Source organism: Alosa pseudoharengus, unplaced genomic scaffold (genome assembly GCF_046254945.1).
Source record: "Alosa pseudoharengus isolate Yale_2024_CS ecotype anadromous, Long Island Sound unplaced genomic scaffold, YU_APseudo_1.1 YU_APseudo_1.1_scf_10, whole genome shotgun sequence".
In the NCBI taxonomy this organism is placed as follows: domain Eukaryota; kingdom Metazoa; phylum Chordata; class Actinopteri; order Clupeiformes; family Clupeidae; genus Alosa; species Alosa pseudoharengus.
This window is the reverse complement of record NW_027468565.1, coordinates 39,524,560-39,548,421: the sequence shown is the minus strand read 5'-3', so window position 1 is coordinate 39,548,421 and position 23,862 is coordinate 39,524,560. Positions and strand designations below refer to the sequence as shown.

The 23,862-nt window shown below is 41.8% G+C and overlaps 1 protein-coding gene across 3 annotated transcripts; it reads right to left on the bottom strand.

Moving 5' to 3' along the window:
* Nucleotides 1-101: 101 nt before the first annotated feature.
* Nucleotides 102-23,862, bottom strand: ticrr (TopBP1-interacting, checkpoint, and replication regulator). Of its 3 annotated transcripts, none has more exons than XM_076271577.1 (22): nt 22,658-23,862; nt 22,301-22,562; nt 21,847-22,067; nt 21,429-21,678; nt 18,533-18,674; nt 16,233-16,369; nt 15,368-15,565; nt 14,872-15,017; nt 14,549-14,649; nt 13,650-13,743; nt 13,454-13,536; nt 13,083-13,304; nt 12,587-12,683; nt 12,399-12,480; nt 12,151-12,291; nt 11,915-12,005; nt 11,778-11,836; nt 10,827-10,964; nt 9,089-9,240; nt 5,397-7,722; nt 3,550-3,678; nt 102-436 (listed from the first exon to the last, which is right to left on the bottom strand). In XM_076271577.1, exons 1-22 carry the CDS (start codon nt 23,339-23,341, stop codon nt 339-341), a joined length of 5,853 nt encoding a protein of 1,950 aa, XP_076127692.1. In that variant the 5' UTR covers nt 23,342-23,862; the 3' UTR covers nt 102-338. The 3 variants fall into 3 exon arrangements, with proteins under 3 accessions (XP_076127692.1, XP_076127694.1, XP_076127695.1); XM_076271579.1 differs by having other exon boundaries at nt 3,550-3,675; XM_076271580.1 differs by having other exon boundaries at nt 14,549-14,643.

The window sequence follows — 23,862 nt, the reverse complement described above, 5'->3', positions numbered from 1 at the left end:
CAGAGTAACATTACAACAAAACAGGGGTTCAAGATGTCTTTATTAAAATATTCTGTTAAATTTACACATTATATAACATATGTACAAACCTTTTTCATTTAAAAGAACATACAAGTTTAAAGTCCATATTGAAACAGAAGAAAAATAAATTAAGTCATTCAACCTTGATCTATAAAAAGACAGACTTGATGAGGTCTTTAACAATAAAACAAGTAAAAATGCGCAAAAATACGATTTCCTTTTGAGAAAATATTCAAAGCATCAACTACATGAAATACAAAGGCCATTGCAAACCATTCAGTCACACACCTGACAGCTAAAGCTGAAGAAGCAAAAAATTAGTCAAGCAATCTTTTCCTGCTGTAGGTTCTTCGGCGACGTGGCTGACTCAAAGGGGATTGGTCCACTTCAAAAAGAACATTCTTGCGAGATTCATCTGGAGAACACACAAGTGATTAAGGATAAATACAAATTCTGAAATAGCCAAACTCTTTTTTTGCAGAAAATCCTGGAATAAAAGACAAGTACTGAAATCACCTACTGTAGTGAAAACATGAAGAAACTCATGACCATAAACTTTGTTGGAGGTATTTCAGTTTGAAAACTAGTTTTATTTTCATTGCTGTAGCATTATAGCATTATTTGTGTTAAAAGTTCCCATTTCCTGTAGGATATATATTTAGACAATATGATTTGCTATGACCTACTTAAACCAGCAGTAAGGAGTTTTGGCCAATCAAAGTTAAAAGGCTTGCTAGCATGATAACTTTGGCTAAGACAGGAGGTGATGCATACCCTGGAAATCCAGAGTTCTCGCGAGAGCACAATGGAATTGTCTCTGCGAGACACTCTGGCAAAGAGCAATGATGCATGTTACTTTTACCCCAACATTCCAGGAAACCAGCTAAACTGATGAAGACAGCGCTGTTACGTAGGACAGTACACATTGATCGTAGTGTTATCCGATTGCGTCGAAGTCCGAAAGAATTCAGAGTAAACATGGTCTAGTGTTATCCAATTGTGTGCAGTGAGATGTTTAAATGCATGCTTGTTGCCGCCCCTCGAGTTGGGCCATTACGTTGTTATTTGCCAGACCCTTAATCTTTCTAGATTATCAGGGTCTGGATTTTCCAGGCTAGGTGATGCAGGGATTAGAGCAAAAACTAGAATTGCCATGTTGCGGTGGTATGCTTCTGCGCAGCCGTGAACGTTTGATGTTATGTGTTATGAGGCATGTAATATAAAGATTACAGAGTTGAAAGGTATGGAATGTAATATAAATATTATAGAGTTTAAAAGTATGAAATAAAACATCGTAAAGTGTGTTGTGAGGCATGTAATATAAAGATTATAGAGTTGATAATATATATATATATATATATATATATTATATAAGCAAGCTATACATATTCTTGATGTTTGTATGTTTTTTTTTTTTTATTGTGCCCTGCCAGGGGACTGCAGATGTAAATTAGCCTGTGGCTAACCTGTGGCTAACCTTTGGTACTATGCATCAAATGGCAACATTTATGTTTAAAATTGTACATGGACCCTAATAAATAAAACAAATAATAAAAAAAATGTGAAGGACATGCCTCAAGGCATTGCATGTTCGCAAGAATAGGACTTTCATGGTTACAGTGACCTTGAGCTTTGACCCTACATCTTTGAGTCAAATTGAACCAAGAACACTTATACCAAAACAGACAAACTTTCCCCCTAATTGCACCCTCTAGTGGTTCATCCATCTATGTGTCTCCACTCACATAACTTCAAATGTACTGCTACACTGCAAAAACTGCTTATCTAATAAAATCTTAACCAAGTGTTATTCATTTCATATCAAGATCAAAAAGTCTCCTTTTGTCTCTTTATATTAAAAACATAAAAATATCAAAGTTCCTTTCAGACCAGTCACAGGGGGTCTGCGGTCATATGACTGGACCAGGTTGCAGCAAAGTGTATAAGTATGAGCATGAGTATGTATACTCTTTTGATCCCTATATGAGTATGAGCATGAGTATATTTACTCTTTTGATCCCTATATGAGTATGAGTATATATACTCTTTTGATCCCTATATGAGTATGAGCATGAGTATATATATACTCTTTTGATCCCGTGAGGGAAATTTGGTCTCTGCATTTATCCCAATCCGTGAATTAGTGAAACACACTCAGCACACAGTGAACACAGTGAGGTGAAGCACACACTAATCCCGGCGCAGTGAGCTGCCTGCAACAACAGCGGCGCTCGGGGAGCAGTGAGGGGTTAGGTGCCTTGCTCTAGGGCACTTCAGCCGTGGTCGGGGTTCGAACCGGCAACCCTCCGGTTACAAGTCCGAAGCGCTAACCAGTAGGCCACGGCTGCCCCAAATGGATGTACTTTTTAAGAAGGCTAAGACTGTATGGTCTATGTGACTGTGATACGTTATAGCATGCAGACCTGGTATGGTAATCTACCAGTTCAGTTTAAATCCAAGTTTCAAGATGCTAAACAGCAACAAATGACTATGTTACCTACTTGAACAATTTTACCTCCACTTTTTGTGTGTTTTTTGTGATTGTGTCTGTTGTGGATGATGCAGTGAGGCTTGTTTGTATTGTCTATACTCTATAAATTATATTTATTGGTTACTAACTAAATTAATGGACACAGTGGATGCACATTGTACATTGTAGCTATGAGTACATTGTACTTTTGTCTTGCTAAAGCAATTGCAAAATTGATTTAAGTAGAAGTGAGCAAGCGCATTTAGCAATAAATAGCAGTGGTAGTGTAGTGGTTAAGGAGCTGGGCTAGCGTGCAGTAGCCTGAAAGTTGTAGGTTCAATTCCCGGCTTCCACCGTTGTGCCCTTGAGCAAGGCACTTAACCCCAAGTTGCTCCGGAGACAATGTGATCCCTTGTAATATAGCTGACATATGTAAGTCACTTTGGTCAAGAAGTGTCTGCTAAATGTAATGTAATGTAACAAGGCAAGTAGAACGCTCCATTGACTTAAATGGGATTTCCCAAAGTTCTAGCGTTCATTATTTCTTGGTAAAGGACCTCTGAAAAAAATAAAAACCGCTGTCAATGGCAACGGAGTTTGTGCTTCTAATTCAGGTATTTCATATCCCTACGCAAGGACTGGAACTTCATTCAAAAGTGAAAGCAGACGGTTGATCACTGTTGCTGTGTTCTAAAGAATGTTTGATTCAAGTTCAGCGTGTTGTTGCGAACTATTTGTTTCAGCAAATGCCAGGATGAACGGTAACAAATAGGCTAGGCTATGTAGGCTAAAGTCATATCGTTAGGAGTTTATTATTTCGTTTTGGCAGCGTCCCGCTGCGCGTCGGGGTCCGGTTCGCCCTGTCGGGACTTATTTTCCCAATAATGACCAGCGTTCTATATATTATCCCTTACTTATCTTATGACTGCTCTTATCTAGACTATTATTAACCGACAGCGCAGCTTGTTGCACACATTGTTAAATAGTTACATTTTTTACATTTTCCATGTACACCATCAGCATGTGCTCTTTATACTAGTAACACAGCATTTACTCACCTTCCATTTCAGCAGTTCTTTTGGCTGTCGAAGAGGTTTTGCCTTTGAATAACAGTGGGGACTGTGTGAGAGCCAGTATTCCACTGGCAGACACTGTCTTCTTTACTTTGGAGCTGGGAGGAGTCACTACTGAAGAGGGAAACAATAAAGATGGTTAACAAGATCACAACCTAACTAACTTATTTTATTGCTAAATGTGCTTGCTCACTTCTACTTAAATCAGTTTTGCAATTGCTTTAGCAAGACAAAAGTACAATGTACTCATAGCTACAATGTACAATGTGCATCCACTGTGTCCATTAATTTAGTTAGTAACCAATAAATATAATTGCAATGATTATGGCTACAGATAGCCACTGACTCTTCCATTGCAAACTACATCCCATTAGTTTAAAGTTGCACGATGCTACATCCCATTAGTTTAAAGGTGCACTATACAAGACTTTCACCTTAATATAACCTTTACGAAGCCAATTTGATGGACTTGTATTAGGGCAGTGGTTCTCAAACTTTTTCTTTCATTCCCCACTTTGATCAAGGGAGCATTCTCGAGCCCCACCTGTCCCTCATCGCTCTAAGAAAGTGGTAGGTCAAGCTTAAAATTGTCAAATTTATTGAGATATAATAATAAATAAATACATAACACACATATTTCTGTTTTCCAGCAACATATTAGGAAGCATAGGCCATTTTACAGCATTGTACAATATATTCAATGAAATACCAACATGCTGCATTAAATGGATCCATAATCCAGTCATACTGAGCACTGCTGGTTGGGAAATATTTTTGAAAAAAACTTTGCAGGGATGTGATGTAGGCCTACTGTTTAATACATGGGATCACAAGAGTGCCTCCCAATCAGACGTTTCAGCGATTTCGCTCAGAAATCTCAAAGGCATAATACTGTCGCGATCAAGGCGCCTGTCCCATACTCCAAATAGTTTTTTGGTGAATGCAGTAATCTTATTTGCTAGGTGAGGTAGGTGCGTCTTTGCCTTGTAACTGGACATTTAACTCAAATGTATCGCTAAGATATATCAAATATATCGCTAAGATAGGCCAGCTTCGTCAAGAAATGTTCATTAGTGAACGTGCTTGCAGATTCAAACATGCGCTCTTCCTCCAAGAAGAGGTGACTCGGAGCTCAAACACGCGCGACAGCACTTTACATCGGGAAAGCCACCTTGCCTCGCTGTGAAACAGTACCTTTTGGTCAGCTACCATCTCTTCGCAAAGTGCGGAGAATAGACGTGCTTTTAAGGGCCGGGTTTTGATGAAATTCACCACTCTCACAACAACGTTCAAAATCTCATGTAGGTCGGGACTAAGCTGCCTTGACACGAGCGCTTCCCTGTGAATAACACAGTGCGTCCATTGCGCATTGGGTGCTACCTGGGCCCAGGCTACAGATAAAAAATAAAAAAAACTCCTGTTTTTCGCATCAGTTCGCGCCCCACCTGGCATGTCTCCCACAGTTTGAGAAACGCTGTATTAGTGGAATCGTTCACCTAGCATAGCCATACAGCATAGCCGTACCGAGTTGCTAACAAGGGAACCAGCCATGCGACTTCAACAATAGTCGACCCGAAGACATCTCGCGAGAATCATGAAACATTACCTTGTCAGTAGATATAGCTCTTTGGAGAGAGTTTTTGTGTGTTGTTAATCCTTTGCCTCCACAACAAAAGTATTTTCATTGTGTACAGGAGGAACAAGCCAAAAGAAGTAGGCTATTTACAACGGCAGAGTAAAATATAAATATATCGCAACTCTAGGGGGAGCTCTACAATCGCCAAAAATACCTGAAACTTCATAGCATACCTTTAAATGTTTAAGAATCTCACCTGCACTTATAGAGTCTTTTCCAGACAGCCATGGAATATCATCACATCTTAGAGCATCTTTGGCATCAAACTGTGGGACCAAAGCCTCTGTCCAGTCCATATCTTCAGCTTGGTCAAGTGGGACATTAGCCAGCCCTTTAGCTGGAGATGGTTCCACGCTCGTCTTCCTAAGCCTGGACGTAAAGCCAAGGTCCTTGCACTCCTCCACCTCCTGCAACCTGAACACTCCGTCCAAGTCTGGGTCCTCAAGTTCCTCCATCTCCTCCAGTAAAGGTTGCCCCCACATGCCTTGGTCCTTGTTGCTCACAACTCCAACTCTTTTCTTGCGGGGCCAACTGTTCAGGCTGTCCGGGGTACACCGCCCCCGACTCTGTGGGGATGGGGTCCAGGGAATCGGCTCAGCTGCGGGCGTTGGGGACGGTGTGCCACCTGGGGTGTGTGTGGGTGTATAGGACTGACATATGTACGTTTGTATGCTCGCCTTCCCCGGCGTGCCTTTGGCGGGGGTGCCACGGGGGCACAGTGAGGGTGAGCGGCAGCTGGGATCACGGTGTTTACCGCAGTGCGCCAAAGGGCTTTCAACTCGAGTCGTTTTGGAAAACCTAACATTGGGAGAGGCCACTTTAGCCATACCATCGCCAAAGGCATCTCCACCACCAAAAGAGTCTGTGCGCTTAAATCTGAGCTTGGGAAGGCCAGAAGTCTGCATCTCCAGCTCTACTTGATAAGTGAGGGTGTTAGGGGTGCTGGCGGTCTTCTGCTGAGCTTTTGAGGCTCGTGGGGTTGAGAACTTGGGAGGCGATGTAGAGTAACCAAGACGGGCTGCCGCCTCTCTCTGTCGGCGGTCTGGAGTTTGACGGAAACCATATTTTTGTGAGGGCGTGGTGGCACCAGACTCAGTCTTCTGTGAGCCTGCAAACTCAAAGACATCTGAGGACTTGGACGACTTCCTGGAAAAGGAAATGTTCATTTTAAGCCCACCCGTGAGCTGCGTTTTCACTATAGAGGCCTCAGCAATGTCCATGCTCTCATCCTCAGTTGTGACTGCACTGAACTGAGATGAGTCTAAGTGCTGTGAGTCTGAGGAAGAGCCATCCTGTACTCCTCTTTCAGCTGACTGGCCAGGATCATACCGAGAATTTAGGCCTTTTTTCAAGGTTTTGGGGCTTCCTTCATTGTTTTGTAAAGGTAAACGTTCATGGGGTGATCTTCGGAGATTGTATTGGCTCCCCTGGGTAACATTGTCACTATTACAAAAAATGTTCTCAGGAGTTCTGTGCAGTATGGTATCCGATTTCTCTGAGGTTACATTTGTTTTGTCTGGCGTCGCCAGTGTGTGGTTAGGAGACTGATGAGGAGAGTCCTTCAGTGGCGTCCTTGAGGAGCGTGTCAGCATGCAGTGGGTTGGCTCTGAAATCAAGGTTGGGGTCTTTGGTGTAGACGGAGACTTTGCAGAATTTTGGACTCCAGAGGTAGTCAGTTCTTCTACTGCTTGGACATCTTTTACAGGAGTGCGCAGGTTCCTAAGAGCACGTCTAGGTGAGTTTTGCAGTGGTATTACTGGGGAAGTTTGATTGATTCGCTGAGGTGATTTTTCTGGTGTCTTGAAAACATTTGATCCATGTCTTACACTCTTTGATGGGCTACAAAACTTAACTGGTGTCAGTAACCTTGGTGATATTCGAGTGGGATAGCATGGAGATTCTGGAACTTTGAAAGGTGACTGGACTGCCTCTGCCTGCAGTTTCCTAGGCGAGGGAGACCAAGTGACACTCTTTTTTGGTGTTCTGATGCTGGGGCTCTGAAACATCTGGGCACCACCAGGGGAGATACAGTCAAGCAGGGTTTTCACTGGGGTTTTAAGAATCCCTTTTCCTGGGGTCCGAACAAGTCCTTTCAGTGGGCTGTCTTTTTTCACTGGGGTTTTAAGAATCCCTTTTCCTGGGGTCCGAACAAGTCCTTTCAGTGGGCTGTCTTTTTTCACTGGAGTTCTAAGAATTCCTTTCAGTGGGCTCTTCTTCGGGGTTTGCAAAAGCGGCTCCCGCTGAGCCGGGGATCTGCAAGGGCTCCCCCGCATGGTCCGTCTGTTCGCTCCTTGTGTGCCCAGTCTCCGAGAGCCCACGGAGCCCAAGGCCATGGTGGATGAGCGAAGGGTTCTTGGTGTTCCACTTCCCATGACTGACGGAGGCAGCTTATGAGGAGATTTGGTTGGTGTTTTAAATGGAGATTTTCTTGGCGTTCCACTTCCCATGACTGACGGAAGCAGCTTATGAGGAGATTTGGTTGGTGTTTTATATGGAGATTTTCTTGGCGTCTTATTGGGACTCTGGAGAAGTAACAAAGAACATTTGATTAGTTGAGAACATTTTATTATATTGCTCTGCATTTGATCTCTGAATCAATGGAGTGTAGGGTTAGGTACCTTTCACATTTCGACCGATATCAGTACCCAATGATACTTTTTTCTGTACTTTTCTGCTGGTGACTAAAGAAATTGGTGGACCTACCGAATTTAGTCCAATAAAATGTTATATTTTGAAATAGGTCTACTTCCTGCACATATCCAAATTTGCTGCTTAACAGAATGCTGTGCTATATCTTATTTCCACTATGTGATTGCTCAAATGCAGGGTCACAATTAAGTGATGGAAAAAAGCCATTTACAGTAATTTCATATGTAACCGCATTGCGTATAAACAGTAGGACAGTGTTTTATGCCAATTAAAGAAACTTTTCTTATTGTGTCCGTAGGTTGCAGTGTTTCCCACAGAATTGGATTCAATTTGTGGCGGTAGCTGACTTGGACATAGAATATTGATTAATTTCGTGGCGCCCCGCCACAGATTAGTCAATGTATAGGAAACACTGGGTTGTATCTTCTCAATAAAATGCAGGATGCAAATAGCGCACTGCCCACTGCATAGGCTATTATGAGCGAATGTGAAGTTTGATTGTGACACCTAAAGTAAGTCACACACATTAAACCTGGATCCCAAAATCAGTTGGATTATTGTGGCAAAATTGCATGCAGTCTAGCCTAATTTTAAATATGAGTATTGATTTTTGTGGGCTAATAAATCAACCACCACCACACTAACAATAACAGTTATACATTTATTCAATCAATCATTTGTTGGCGGGTGTAATTTGAATGTAATAATTGATTGCACAATTAGTCTGTCCAGGGCCTTTAAAAGCATATATTTGGCATGATCTTACTGGCATTCATGTATTATTATGGTCAGGATATCGTAGTTCCTGTTTCCAGACAGTTTAGCTCCGTATCAGCTGAACCTGAAAAAGCTGAAAGTCTTTTGACACAGCAATCATATTCATCTAGTGTGTTAAACTCTAAGTTTAAAATCTCTGGTTGGAGGAGTTCAGTTCTAAAAAACTCAACTAGCCAAACGTAATCTGACAAAGCAATTGCACCTTTCGACAACAACAACAAACAAACAAAAACTACGGCAGGATGTAATGGCCAAAAATATATTACATCTGCAGTGGGTGTCTACTGGTCTCTCCCAGATGCATTCTCCTCTGGTACCAGTAAGTATCATTAAGTTGGCACCGGTTGATTTAATGTAATCAGTATTCCATAGAACTGACATCATTCGGTCAGTACCATTAACAGTAGACAACAGATTTGTAGTACAGTGTTTATGTTTCTAAATTGACAATTGTGATTTTACCTCAAAGACATCAGACTCAGTCGACCCAATTAGGAATCTCCGGCTGCTTCTAACACCAATGGATTCCGAGGACGTAGAGGGTCTTTCAGGGGACTTGGCGGCACCAAAGAGCAGTCGCACAGGAGATTTCACTGCACCAACACTAATACTTCCTAGTAGCAAGAAAAAAACATATTCCTGTTCAACTTGAAGGAAAATAAAACCAATGCAAAGTTTCTCCTTTTTTCTGATCACTGAGAAAAAAATATATCTGTATGGTCAAAAGTTCTTTCTCCTACTAAACTGAATGGATTAAAACAATTTCAGTTAAATTATGGCTAGTCATGTAATAACGGAGTGGGTTGACTAATCATTGGAAAAAGAGGCCTTTCACCAATAACTAATTGAGCGCTAACTGATACACTAACTGAGCACTTTATTAGGTACACATGTTCAACTGCTCATTAATACAGATATCCAGCCAATCACAACACATTCTTTTAGCCGTTCGGTTCTGTTTTTTTGAATCTCGGTGCTATGGTATCTAGTAAACCAGCCTGCATTTCCACCAGTTATGAAAGGAACCAAGGATGTGTCATCTACAGAGAGTGTTGCATGCATAAAGAGTTAATGATATGCATAAACAGCAGATATGACAGTGGTCCCGTAAAAATGCTAGAAAGACGACTTTATTAGCTATAATGCTATTCGACGCCTCCAGAGTAATGCTAGAAAGACGACTTTATTAGCTATAATGCTATTCGACGCCTCCAGAGTAATGTTAGAAAGACGACTTTATTAGCTATAATGCTATTCGACGCCTCCAGAGTAATGTTAGAAAGACGACTTTATTAGCTATAATGCTATTCGACGCCTCCAGAGTAATGTTAGAAAGACGACTTTATTAGCTATATAATGCTATTCGACGCCTCCAGAGTAATGTTAGTTGACTAGTTTTGTTTACTCATGGCAACAGTTGATACGGAATAAAAAAAACTCAGGCTTTTAGCCTTCTCCTCTCTGAATGGTAGTGTGACATGCTGGTAGTGTGACATGCTGGTTCGCAAGAAAAAATACTACATTCTGAACCGGTTTTTGTTTGGTCGAAATGCTCCGAACGGTCCAACGTTGGTTCGCAAATGACAACAGAATTGTTTCCTGTCAGTGGAAAAGTGCCAATAGAGCACCTTTGGGATGTGGTGTAACAGGATGTGGTGTAACAGGAGACCTGCATCATGGATGCACTGGGATGTGGTGTAACAGGATGTGATGTAACAGGAGACATGGATGCACAGTAATCATGAATGCACAGCCGACACATCTGCAGCAACAGCATGGTGCCATCAAGTCGATATGAACCAGAATCTGAGGAATGTTTCCAGCCCCTTGAGTTTAAGGGAGTTCTGAAGGTGAAGAAGGGTACTAGTGCAGTCTACCTTATAAAGTGGCCAGTTCTGAAGGGTACTAGTACGGTGTAGCTTATAAAGTGGCCAGTTCTGAAGGGTACTAGTACGGTGTAGCTTATAACGTGGCCAGTTCTGAAGGGTACTAGTGCGGTGTAGCTTATAACGTGGCCAGTTCTGAAGGGTACTAGTGCGGTGTAGCTTATAAAGTGGTCAGTTCTGAAGGGTACTAGTACGGTGTAGCTTATAAAGTGCCCAGTCAGTGTATATCACCCATGTAGCCTGCACGGTTTGGGTTTTTCACAGAATTTTGTAGCGCATTCTAACACCTTTGATGTACAGTCATCTCTGCTCACCTATGCGGCCTTCACTACTGCAGAGTTGGGACGAGGAGAGAACTCGGTCCAAGTTTCTGGAACGTGGTTGAGAGTTAGAATAGAACACACTGGAATGCCTCCGGGTAAGGCTCTTAATCCTGGGACTTCTCCTCACGTCTGGCAATGAAAATGGGGAAAAAATAAAACCTTTAAATACTCAGAAATAGATATAAAGCAACAGCTGAACAGCAAACAACCTTTTTCTGTTTTTTAAATACAATGTCAATTGATAGCAATACATTTAGGGTTAAAATGAATAATAATTGAATTGCCATGTGGCCCTTCTTGGTTTAAAACAAAGACACCCTCCCCTCCCCCAAACAAATGCTAATGTGGTGGTTCAAGGCCTATCAGTTGATATAATGTATCCATGTGTCATGAAATGTAAATGTATTCATGTTTGGTATCATTCTGATAGTCTCAGTACAAGGATTGTAGTGATTTGATTGTGAGAATGTTTGGAACATTCTATAAGTGATATTTCTGATATATATGATATCTCTCCTCATGCTATTCTGATAAGAATGGATAGGTGTGAAGTGGGTGTGAGTAGGTGTGTCTGATACCAAGTGGAGAACCAACCAAGTGGGCTTGTTTTTGGCGCCATTTTCTTCTTTGTTTAAAGCATTTAAAAGTAACTAAACTGCAATGTTTGTCAGATTTTGGATTTTTAGAACATGGAGAACTGAGAGAGAGAGGGTGATCCAACAGAGGCCATGGCCTTGTGCCATGGCCTGGGCTAGGCCTACATAGACCATAGACCATTTTTTGCACCCTCTCTGCTTGTAACAGAATGAAACTTGATTCCTGAGTTTTTCCTGAAGTTTGCCAGTCTAAGATTAATATTAAGTAATTATTCACCACAATTACTTTCACATTGCAATGGTTGAAATTGGTTCATCCATTAGCATCTTGGAAGGTGTGTGTTACCTGCTGGTGGTTTAACTGGTGACTCTTCCACGACGCTCACGCCACTCTCCCCTGACCTCCTGCACAAACAAATCACTTCTGTAAAACAGCCACATCACACTTCCAAACACGAATAAATCAAATAAAGCATGACTTACCTGCCAGTCATCTGTCTTTGTAGTAATCTATTGGAAACCTGCTTGTGTAAAGGCGTCTCGGTCACTTTCTTTGTTAAGAGAGAATGGTGATCTAAAAGTACACAAACAAATTACAAAATTATGTACTGTAGTTCATGTTCTCATGGACAAGTAATCAGTGTGTTCATATTTCACAAAATTAGGTAGATTATGTCATCATGGACACACGTGTGTTTTCATTCATATTTGAAATTTACCGCTGTTTTCAGTCAACTGTGAGCGTTTTCGTTTCCTCAGTCCCTCCACAGCTGACACAGAATGACTTCGGGGCATTTTGGACTTCTTGGTTGGTGAGAACGTCTCTTGATTGAAGAGGTTTCTGCGCACTTTTGTTACTTCTGTGCAACACACAACAGCCCAAAATTGAACATTACAACAACAAAAACAAAACTGAAACGATAACCAAAGGAGCCGATAAGAATTACGAGTAAATACACTTTTTCACCTTGTACTTCTTGCTTTTTAGGTGGTGGTTGTTCAAGGTTTGTTTTCTCAACAGAGATACTGAACTTTGGTTTTGGTTTGGTCTGTAAAGAGAGCAAAGGACATGTTGATATATACACAACTTTTACACACATACATGACCGGCATTATAAGTTGCAGTTACATGTCAAATTCAGAATCATTATAGACCTCTTTCACCACCCTGGTAGATTTTCGGGGCATTTCAATTTGACGGAGAGTCTGAGATGCCTCAGTCAGGCTTCGATGTCGCGTAAGCATTCCACTTCTGGAAGAGGAAAAAACAAATTAAAGTATTTCAAAAGTTCCTCATGTTCCTAAGACCCCTTGCATTCAGCAGTATTCATGTTAACTCTGTTTTTCATAAATAAAAATCACTAAACACGTTTTTAGTGATTTTAGTTATGACTTGCGTTTGGCAAACTAGGTGCGAGGGGGCCCAAAACCAAAGAGATCTATTAGCAAGTCATTTTGTGAGACTGTGACGTTAACATACTGTACATGCTGCAGTATGAAACTGATTCATGAGCACAGTCAACACAATACTAAATGTAGCCATTCAAACTATTAACAGTAAAGAATAATACTGTTACATTCAAAAGTGAACCATCTACAGAATCAGAAACGCAGGGAGTGTGCAAACACACACACACACACACACACACACCTTTTCTTGCGTGCGGAGCGATTGCGCAGCTCATCAAGGCGTTCTCCGGAGGCCGAATTCTGCGTGGCAGACACAGAGGAGGGCGCGGGAGACACACTGTCCTTCTGCACAGACTCGTCACTGAAGAAGTCAGACGGCAGCACAGTAACCAGCTCCTCCGGCAGCTGGGTACCAAGGCTGTTATATACATCCGCAAGGATGCGAGGAATGGCTGTCAGGTACCTGTGTATGAGGGCAGATAAGGCAGAGTTAAGTGTATATATATACTCTTTTGATCCCGTGAGGGAAATTAGTTAGGCAACTAGTTAGGCAACCATGGGTCTGCATCAGGGCTATGTGCAGTGATAATGGGGAAAGACAAAAGGGCTTACAGTGGCAACAGCTCATCCTGCATGAACTTGGCCAGATAGACAGGATCTCTGGTCAAGGAGATAATCCGCAACATATCAGTAACCTGAGAGAAAAGCAGAAACACAGTTGAAACACATGAAACCTTATAATGGTCAGATAATTGAATTTGGCCATAATTGTTTGACAGACCATTTTTCTTCAAATCAATCAATATACCTCTTCCACCATCTCTTCCAAACGGTCACTGTTTTCTGGATTGGAAGACATCTGTTGGCAGAGCTCCACCCTAAGTGCTGCCTGCAACTGACACCTGTAGGACAGTGCATTTTTACTACATTTAGATCTTCTGCTTAGACAAACCCATCTTGTCAAAACTAACAAGATCATGTTTTCATCCTACCTATGACGTTTTACATTTAATACAACCAAACAAAACAATTATGTATTATGCACCTTACATTTGGGCCCCAAAACTGGAACATGAGACTATTGCAATTTTGCTGTTACATGTACATTACTTTATCGGGCACATTCTGTTACATTACTTTAACAGGTACATTTTGTTACATTACTTTATCGGGCACATTCTGGGACATTACTTTATCGGGCACATTCTGTTACATTACTTTATCGGGCACATTGTGGGACATTACGTTATCGGGCACATTCTAGAGACATTACTTTATCGGGCACATTGTGGAGACATTACTTTATCGGGCACATTCTGGAGACATTACTTTATCGGGCACATTGTGGAGACATTACTTTATCGGGCACATTCTGGAGACATTACTTTATCGGGCACATTGTGGAGACATTACTTTATCGGGCACATTCTGGAGACATTACTTTATCGGGCACATTGTGGAGCCATTACTTTATCGGGCACATTCTGGAGACATTACTTTATCGGGCACATTGTGGGACAATACTTTATCGGGCACATTGTGGAGCAGAGGCACTGAGAACTCAAATTGGATACGCACGCAGTTTCATCTGAATTGCATACGCACGCAGTTTCATCTGATGAAAAGTGTTTTGATGTGGGCTGAACTAAGGGAGCAATTATGAGAATTACAAACAGGCTGAAGCCGTGAGGATATAAAGGCACTTACTCTCTGACTTTGCCCTCAGTATCTGGATCATTTCCATAGAGCTGCCGAACAGATTGACTTGATTTTAAGAGGCTCTTCTCAATTAAAGTTGAGGTCTGTTCCTGCCAAGCAAGTGACAAAAAGATGACACAAATGGTTGCAAAATCTGTCACCGTCAATATAGTTCAGCTTTACTGCCAACCCTGCATTGACATCAACAACACATTTCCAATAATCCACTATGACATACCATGTTTGATTTGATCTTTATTAAAATAAAATGAAGTCAGGCTCCACTCATTATTTGCCTGACTGTATCGTGACCTTGCAGCAAAATCTCTTACCTCGGAAGAATTTGTGGATTTCAAGAAGGTTTTCACCATTCCCAGCAGACTCTGCACCACGGAGCTGAGAGGGCAATGCCTCTCCTCTACTGCCTTATGATAACGGGACTTCAGCTGCGAGAGCAGCTCAGCTTCACTCTTAAAGTCTGTCATAAAGAAACGACTGCGTTAATCACAGTGACTGTAAAATGGCATAATATTTTACAATCTTTTCAATAATAGTTTTGCAACAGAGGGAATAAAGTACAAGTGTTGATAATAGACTGACATTACTGATATTGGACTGACTAATCATTCGCCTGTTACAAGAATCTGCATACAGATTTATATCATGAAACATTTCCAAACAAAGTCTGAGGCGGCACTCATGAGGATTAAATAAAAAGCCTTTATTCTCGCATGGCTTTACGTTTCTTAAACACACACACACTTTGTCTGACTACTCTGTCAGGGGTGTGGCATGTCACCGTAGCGAGTATGTAGCAGAGGCACTCACGCATGGCGCCAGAGCTGGCCTTTGCCTGGTCCCCTGACCGCCGTTTGCCCGTCTTCTCCAGCCCTTTCCCGCCCCCCAGGGGCTCGGGGTCTGAGCAGCTCTTCTGGGCCTTCACGTTCAGCCGAGCGAAGTTCAGCATCTGCAGCGAGCGGCTCATCGTCTTCATCTTCTGCCTCACCGGCGTGCGCTGGGCGCCACCTACAGGACACACAGCACAATGACTCAACGTTTGAGATGGGCTAATGGACATGTATTCCATAGAGGTGATTAACATTACATGTTCATATATCATGTGTATGCTTTTCTATACATTTGATACTCTGCATCAACTGTGCTTTGTCCGTCATTTGCTCTCTCCATGTCACAACTTTCTAATAAAGGTCATGCGACCCCTTTTGTCCCAAGTTAAGGGTATTATGCCTGAGGCAGTAATATTAGGAATATTAGCAATATTAGCATACAATGGCAAGAAAATGCTGAAGGATGTATTGTATTACCAATTATCTTACATACTTGGAGTAGCCACATGACTTCCGTATGGTGTGTGGATCACATGCTATATCCAAGAAGTGTCCATGTATTGTTGTATTACTATGTATGAGGAGTTTTGGAAAAGACCATTGTGCTCATAAGGTGGGGCATTGCCCTACAGAACTTTGAGTAGTGTTACTGGAACGTGCTGTTGCTAGTGACCTGCTCCCGGTATCGTGAATAAACCTGCAGTGATTTCTCACACCTGAGTGTGCCTGGAGATTTTTGACCACAAGGTCATTCTCAACGAGCACAAATGTGTCACACTGAAGACAGCATAAAACATAAGAGGCCATAGATGATGCCAGCTGGACCGTTCGATTACAGTACGTACGTTTCTTGCCCTTCAGGTGGCCTTCTGAAGTGCTGCTCTGGTAGAGTTCAGACAGACCGCTGAACAGCTCTTGCTGAGGCCCTGACAGCTCTTCTCCCTCCTCGAGCTCTGCCTCGTCTGGAGCAGCATGGAGCAGCCTGGGGACGCATCAACACACAACTGAAGCATTTAGACTGAAAAACGTATTTTATATTATTTACACAGTCGTGATTAAAGGTGCAGCCCACAATTCTTGTCCGATACAGTTCTTGTCAAATTCAGTGAAATGCTCCACGGCGTTTGTAAAGAGCTCTGCACTGTACCCTCTGAGCCAATCAGCATGAAGCTGCAGGAGCACAGCATTAAAGGGCGTCATTTGAAAACCTGCTACAGTATGCTCAAATATAAACAAACCTGCTAGAGTATGCTCAAATATAAACAAACCTGCTACAGTATGCTCAAATATAAACAAACCTGCTACAGTATGCTCAAATATAAACAAACCTGCTACAGTATGCTCAACAACCTTTCGCAAAACTGGAACCAAATAGCAGTCTACATCTTTAAATTGTACAATGAGTAGGGTTGGGCCGATGGACGATGTCATCGTCCATCGTGATGGTTGATTGACATCACGATGGGAAGCAACCACTGTGATGCCACGCCCCCACAAGCCAGACACGCATAATTCTATAGATCCTGCTTAAACATAAACACTTATTCTATAGATCCTGCTTAAACACTGGCTTAAACATAAACACTTATTCTATAGACCCTGCTTAAACACTGGCTAAAACATAAACACTTATTCTATAGACCCTGCTTAAACATAAACACTTATTCTATAGACCCTGCTTAAACACTGGCTAAAACATAAACACTTATTCTATAGATCCTGCTTAAACACTGGCTTAAACATAAACACTTATTCTATAGACCCTGTTTAAACACTGGCTTAAACATAAACACTTATTCTATAGACCCTGCTTAAACACACTTATTCTATAGATCCTGCTTAAAAACTGGCTAAAACATAAACACTTATTCTATAGATCCTGCTTAAACACTGGCTAAAACATAAAAAACTTTTCCCTTGAAATTAAATTGAGCCTAGAACTGATGCATGTGCGGGGTATTTTAAAGACGGTCAACCAGAGACGTCTCACGTCTCACGCTGTACATAGATCTACTATTTTTCCGAGGCTACAGCACTGAAAAGGCAAATGCACTCTTCTCCACCGTGTTAAAAGAAACATTTCTTTTGTTAGAGTTATAGGATCCACCACCGTCCACCGTCTTTCACTGTAAGGCTTGTATTTCGTGCATTTGGCAAAAGCCCAAGACAGCAGGAGAGTGGAAATCGGGATTCGTTATTTGTAAAAGTTGTTCGCTGCGTCGGGATTTGTTATTTGTTGAAGTTGTTTGCTACGTCCTGCCTCCAGTAGCCTGGACTGTGCGATCGCAGCCCGGACTGTGCGATCGCAGCCCGGACTGTGCGATCGCAGCCTGGACTGTGCGATCGCAGCCTGGACTGTGCACTGTGCGATCGCAGCCTGGACTGTGCGATCGCAGCCTGGACTGTGCGATCGCAGCCCGGACTGTGCGATCGCAGCCTGGACTGTGCGATCGCAGCCCATTACTTTCACTTTCCGCTGCCTCTGCTCATAGTCGGCATGGCCGGTAATAACGTGGTACGAGATGCGTATGCGGTACTGATTTGATTTTAGATGAGTGAACACGATAGTAGCAGTAGTAGTTCCTATATGGTCTAGCGGTTTAGGATTCCTGGTTTTCACCCAGGCGGCCCGGGTTAGACTTTCAAGCACTTTCCTTGAATTTCCCCTTGGGGATCAATAACATATATCTATCTATCTATCTGTAGTAGCTTCTTTGCTAAGGCTGGCCATGTTGAATATTCCGCTGGTTTGTGCGCACGCAAGTTTTCAGATTGGTTGTCTGTCCATCTTTTATGCTGATTTCACTGGAGCAGGTCTTGAACACCACTTAGCCTGTCTCTTAGCTGTCCACTTTCATTAGGCCATACACGGTGTGTATAATATTCTGTGTAACTGTAGGCTATGGCTATGTCATTTTATGTAAAAAATGTTTCATTTATTTCTGTACAGACACGCACCCCCCCACGCACAATATCATCATCCATCGCAATGTTTTAATGTACACATCGACAATTAATGGCAATTGCCACCCCCCCCCCCCACACGAGATCATCATTCATCACGATGTTGTACACATCGTCAATTGCCAATTAAGGGGATATCGCCCAACCCTAACAAGGAGTGTTTATAAGAAAGGACAGTTACCTCATTGACTCCATCAGGTTTGCACTGACCCCCGATTCATCAGACTCTGGAAACCAGTATTCCACCAACCCCGTCGAAACAGAGCTGGACCTATGTCTGAGCTCCTGGTTGACCCAGTCAGGGATCTGGCCGTTTACTTTCTCTGTAGGAAGAGGCAACAATCAGGAATATGCGACATTTCTATGTCTTGTCTCCACCGTGGGATAGTGGGAAACGTAATTTCAATCTCTTTGTATGTCTTGACATGTGAAGAAATTGACAATAAAGCAGACTTTGACTTTGATTTCTCAATAAGCAGCTAAACAACTTCACTATTTACATGCAGCTGTGCTCCCTTTGGCTGTTTATACAACCCCAAATCAGAAAAAGTTGGAACGTTGTGTGAAATGCAAATAAAAACGGAATGTGATAATCTGCAAATCTCATAAATCCATATTTAGCTGCAAAAAGGACATACACAACACATCAAATGTTGAAAATGACAGATTTGACAATTCCATGCTGAATATATGTTCATTTTGAATTTAATGCCAGCAACACCTTTCAAAAAAAGTTGGGATGGAGGCAACAAAATGTTTGAAAAAGTTGTTGATAAAGACAGCAAAAGGGGGAGTACTTCACAACTAATTAGGGTAACTGGCACCATGATTGGGTATAAAAAGACCATCAGAGAGGCAGAGTCTCTCAGAAGATGTGGAGGTACTCATCACTCTGTCTAAACCAGGGGTCTCAAACTCCCGGCCCGCGGGCCGATTTGGCATAGGTCCAATTCCGGCCTGCGACCTATGTCAAAATAATAATGTAATCCGGCCCTTGAGGGTATTTTTAATTGCGACAAACAACGATACTGATTAAAATAGACGATAGATCCAAATACGGTGACAAATCTCATTTGTACTCTCCTCCATTCTTTGTTAGACATCCAGAGTTTGATTCAAACCAAAATCGCTGCACAACGTTTTCAGGAAATACTTGTATTACACGCGAGAAACACGAAGACGTGCATTTGTAATGACGCGGAAGATGCAATAGTTTTGCACAAATTGAAGCAGACATACAGTAGCAGGCCTACACCAACTGTTGAAAAACGTTCACGTGTGATGAAGTCTTGGGTAGGCTATGTTATTCACCTATTCTGATTCTGAAGGAGAATATCCTGTTGGAGATTATGATCGATCGTCTATTGACAGTGATGGTCACGATGTGAATAGAGGTGCGTCTTTTCGCGTATACCACGGTGTCCACTAAGCATACAATGCTTATTTCGACCCTCTACCCAACATAGCTTGGAGGTTGCAGTGGTAATTGTGATGATAGTGTCCGTAATGGACATGGTACAGACAGCAGGGGTTGTAGAAATAGGGCTCTGAAGAACTACAAAGTCACCCGCGATATAGGAACTGATTTGACCAGGATACTTTATTGTAGGCCTTGTGGTTATAGGCTAGTAATAGTGTTTTCCTGTTAATTTGTTATGTGGGTAATATGACAAAAAAGAAAGTAAATCTGCTCAAATATGTTCATCCAGTATTTACTGAAAGGTGCATAATTTGCTTGCCATCCAGTGGCAAATTAGATGGGTAAATGTACAACTTTTGTTTATACTCAAATATTTTTACATTTACAGTAGGACTTTATCTCTGACCACTTTCAAGCCATGGCCTTTTGAAATTTTGATATAAAAATCCAATGGTTGCTTTCTTAACCCTGACGCCTAGTTTGCCAGGTTTAAAACAGTTGAGAGGAAAATATTTTTATTTGGTGTGAAACACATACAGGCCTACCTGTTTTTATGCTTTTTTGTTTGTTTTTATAATTTGTATTAATATTTATTTAATCATTATTTTATTTATAAGCTAAGGTTGCTAGCACAGGTGTCTAAAAATAGATAAAAAGTCTTGCACTTTCTGTTTGTAGTTTTGTGTTTGAAAATACAGTATTTGAAAAAAAACATTGCATTTTAGGAAATAGCCGTTCTTTTTTGTATTATTCTTTAACACTGACGTGGCCCTCCAACGAGATGACATTGGCAGAAGTGGCCCCCAGCTCATTTGAGTTTGAGACCCCTGGTCTAAACCTTTGTGGGCAAATGATGAAAAAATACAAGAATAATGCTTCTTCACATGAAATTGTGAAGAATTTGGGGATTTCATCCTCTATAGTACATAATATTAAAATATTCTGAGAATCCAGATAAATCTTGGCAAACAAGGGACAGAGCTGAAAAACAATATTGGATGGCTGTGGTCTTTTGGACCTCAGATGGCACTGCATTAACACCAGACCTGTCTATAAGTATAGGTGTCTATAAGTATATTGTCTATATATAGTTTGATACTCAATTCACAAATGCTAGTGTAAACTTTACCATGCAAAAGAAGAAATTGTATTTAGATATGATACAGAAATGATCTAGACCTGAGGTCATTGTAAAAAGGACTACGGTTACGTGGAAAAAGGTCCTGTGGTCAGACCAATCTAAATGTGCAATTCTTTTTGAAAATCATGGACTCCTCTGGGGTAAAGAGAAGAGGCAATATCCAATACAACTTGACTTTACGAAACGTGTAGATTATCAGATTCTGTTATGATTTGCATTTACACAACGTCCCAACTTTTTTTTGATTTGGGTTGGGTTAGATCAGTATCATCAACTTAGTTTACCTAACCCCATAATAGATCTGGATCATAATTGTCTGAATTACACCAGAACTTATGCACTGCAATCTATCCAACACTGAAACTAACGGAGCCAAGAGGGGTAACACTACAACTAAAGGTAACCACGGTAATAAGTCATCAATCATCAAACATCAATCAAGATCGCAATAACAAAACAAATGCATCAATAAAATGTGTTGGCAGTACAGGTCATATAAACTAGCCTTAGCCTCACCATCACAACGGTCTTCATCCTTCATGAGGTCGTACACCACGCTCAGCACACTGCTGACCACATCCGGCAGGTCCGCAAGCTCCTCATCACACACCGTGGAGGCCAGGTCAGGGGTCACACTCAGGTCAGGGGTCACATACTCACTGCCCGGGACCATCGGAGGCCGCAGGACGCTTAGAATAGCGGTGTGGGTCGACAGAGGCGAGAGCACGGCCGAGTGTGTCAGGCCCCCACAACTGACATCTGCCACCTGAAAAGCGTACGCAATTATACACACATTATTTCAAATAACACCTCCAAGTCCCATATGGACTAAAATACATTTTGAACTGAGAAAATTATCAACAATTCAAAACATGTGGCTGATGGTACACATAACCCTTATGCAAGTTAACTCTTAACAATGGAGGCTATTTACCATGTGAATCCCTTGAGATAAAATCTCCTTCATAAGGTGGCTAAAATCAGGCTGATCATCTGTAGCCTGTAACATCCAACTCTCTGTAACAACTTGCTCCACAATGTGTGAGTCCCAGTTATGCAACAAAGCTCTCAGCGCGATCACCACTGGTGCCGAGAGCAAAGACTGCCTGCTGGACATCGGCTTCAGGGACACACTGCCAGTGCGTGCATTTTCATCTAAACAAACATAACAAATATGTACACACACATACATTTTCATCTGAACAAACATATGAAATATGTACACATACATACATGTTCATCTGAACAAACATAACAAATAGGTACACACACATACATTTTCATCTGAACAAACATATGAAATATGTACACATACATACAAATGAGTCCATGGTGATTACGCAAGGAAAGATATTCTTATACACACACGGATGAAAGATCTAGTTTACCTTGACCCCACCGGAGAACCCCTCCAACTAATGGGAAGGAGAGAGAATGCAGCTTCTGAGAGCTGAAGATGTAGCTGATGCTGGAGTCCAGTGGAAAGACGGCTCTGCCTTCACCAGCAGGTAGGCATCGTTGCGGTGGGCCCTCCTGGCGGTTTGGGTAGCAGACGGAGTGCAAGGTATCCATGGGCACCACACTGCCACCCATTTGTCTCAAAGCATCACTTATTATGTCACTTCCGAGGTTATCCTCACAGTGTACTGCCTATAACCGCACAAACAGTGATCACAAAGCCGTCACTGACTGATCGTATGGATTTGGAATTGTGCTAGGAAACATGAACAACACGCATTACTTACCTGGCAATATGCTGTAGTGTCAATCCAATGCAATACAACTCGACGTTGCAGAAGTATGTCTTGCAGCCCTTTAGGTAGAATATGGTCAGATAAGTCTTTAAGTCCACTACTGTTATTGCCACGGGGGAAAACAAAGTCCTCCATGTCAGCTTGTGAATGTGGACAACGGGTGAGTACAAACAACACATTGTTGCCTTGGTTTGACAGTTCATCGTCTGGTGATGCTGTTGCTCTTCCAAAACGACTTGCCCTTTTGGGGCGCAGTATGAGCTTAGTTGGTGAGGTGATGTCGGGCCTGTCCCACTGAAAATCAAGCAAAGCTTCTTTCGTCGCGTTCTGGACCGCAGCAGCAGGGGTGGTCCGAAGTTTCTGGTGGGCACGAGCCAACGTCGCTGCCTTTCCATCGAATTTGGATGAGAATTCCGACTCAAAATCATCAAACGACTTTTCTGTAATTTCTTTGAGATCAGAGCCTCTTGCAATTAAGTTAGTACTCCGAGGAACCCGAGAATAAAAGAATTTGTATCCCCATCGCACTTTTTCGATGCCATATTTGTTTCCAAAACACAGTAAAATCCTCAGGATCCATTGTTTCAATGGATGCGGAATGACACTGCTGCTGTCTATTGTAAACTCTGTTTGCTGATCAACGTCGATGACAAAAACCACATTATGCGAGGCCATATCGGCCCGCCAACCTAATAAGAAGCACTTAAATTTGATTTTCTAATAACTAAACTAGTTAACGTTAGCCAGACAACCTATCTCGTCAGTGAATAAGCGAAGCATTTTGTAGTCGGAACAACTTTCCGAAGGTTACCATAGAAGCTATCCCTTGTACCCAGTTAAACGGGCTAGCTCAACATTACCATATTTATCATATTGATATAGTTAGCAAATTTTCAAAGGTTACGTTAGTATGCAAATATTTCTGGCTGACAGCGAATATCACCTCGTCGTATCTGACACAGATCAGAAATTAACGTTGGCTAACTTAGTCCCGCTAGGTAGCTAGTAAGCGTTGTTTTGGAAAAAACAACTTTGCTGCGTCCCTTTGTTGACATGTAACAGTCAAAGTGAATGGTCTTCTTGTAAAACAAAAAAAACTCCCATAAATACTGTACCACTACGTACAAAATGTAAAACGAAAGCTCTGAAATAAAACGGCAATAAGTAAAATGTTACGCTAAGTTCAAATTCGCCAT

Bases quoted from the DNA above. Each gene is read 5' to 3' on its own strand.
- ticrr (XM_076271577.1), bottom strand. From the start codon at position 23,341: ATGGCCTCGCATAATGTGGTTTTTGTCATCGACGTTGATCAGCAAACA. The intron at 12,292-12,398 runs GTGAAAAAGTGT...TGTGTTGCACAG, and splicing joins TAAAAAGCAAGAAGTACAAG to AAGTAACAAAAGTGCGCAGA. The intron at 9,241-10,826 runs GTGAGCAGAGAT...TCTTGCTACTAG, and splicing joins CAGTAGTGAAGGCCGCATAG to GAAGTATTAGTGTTGGTGCA.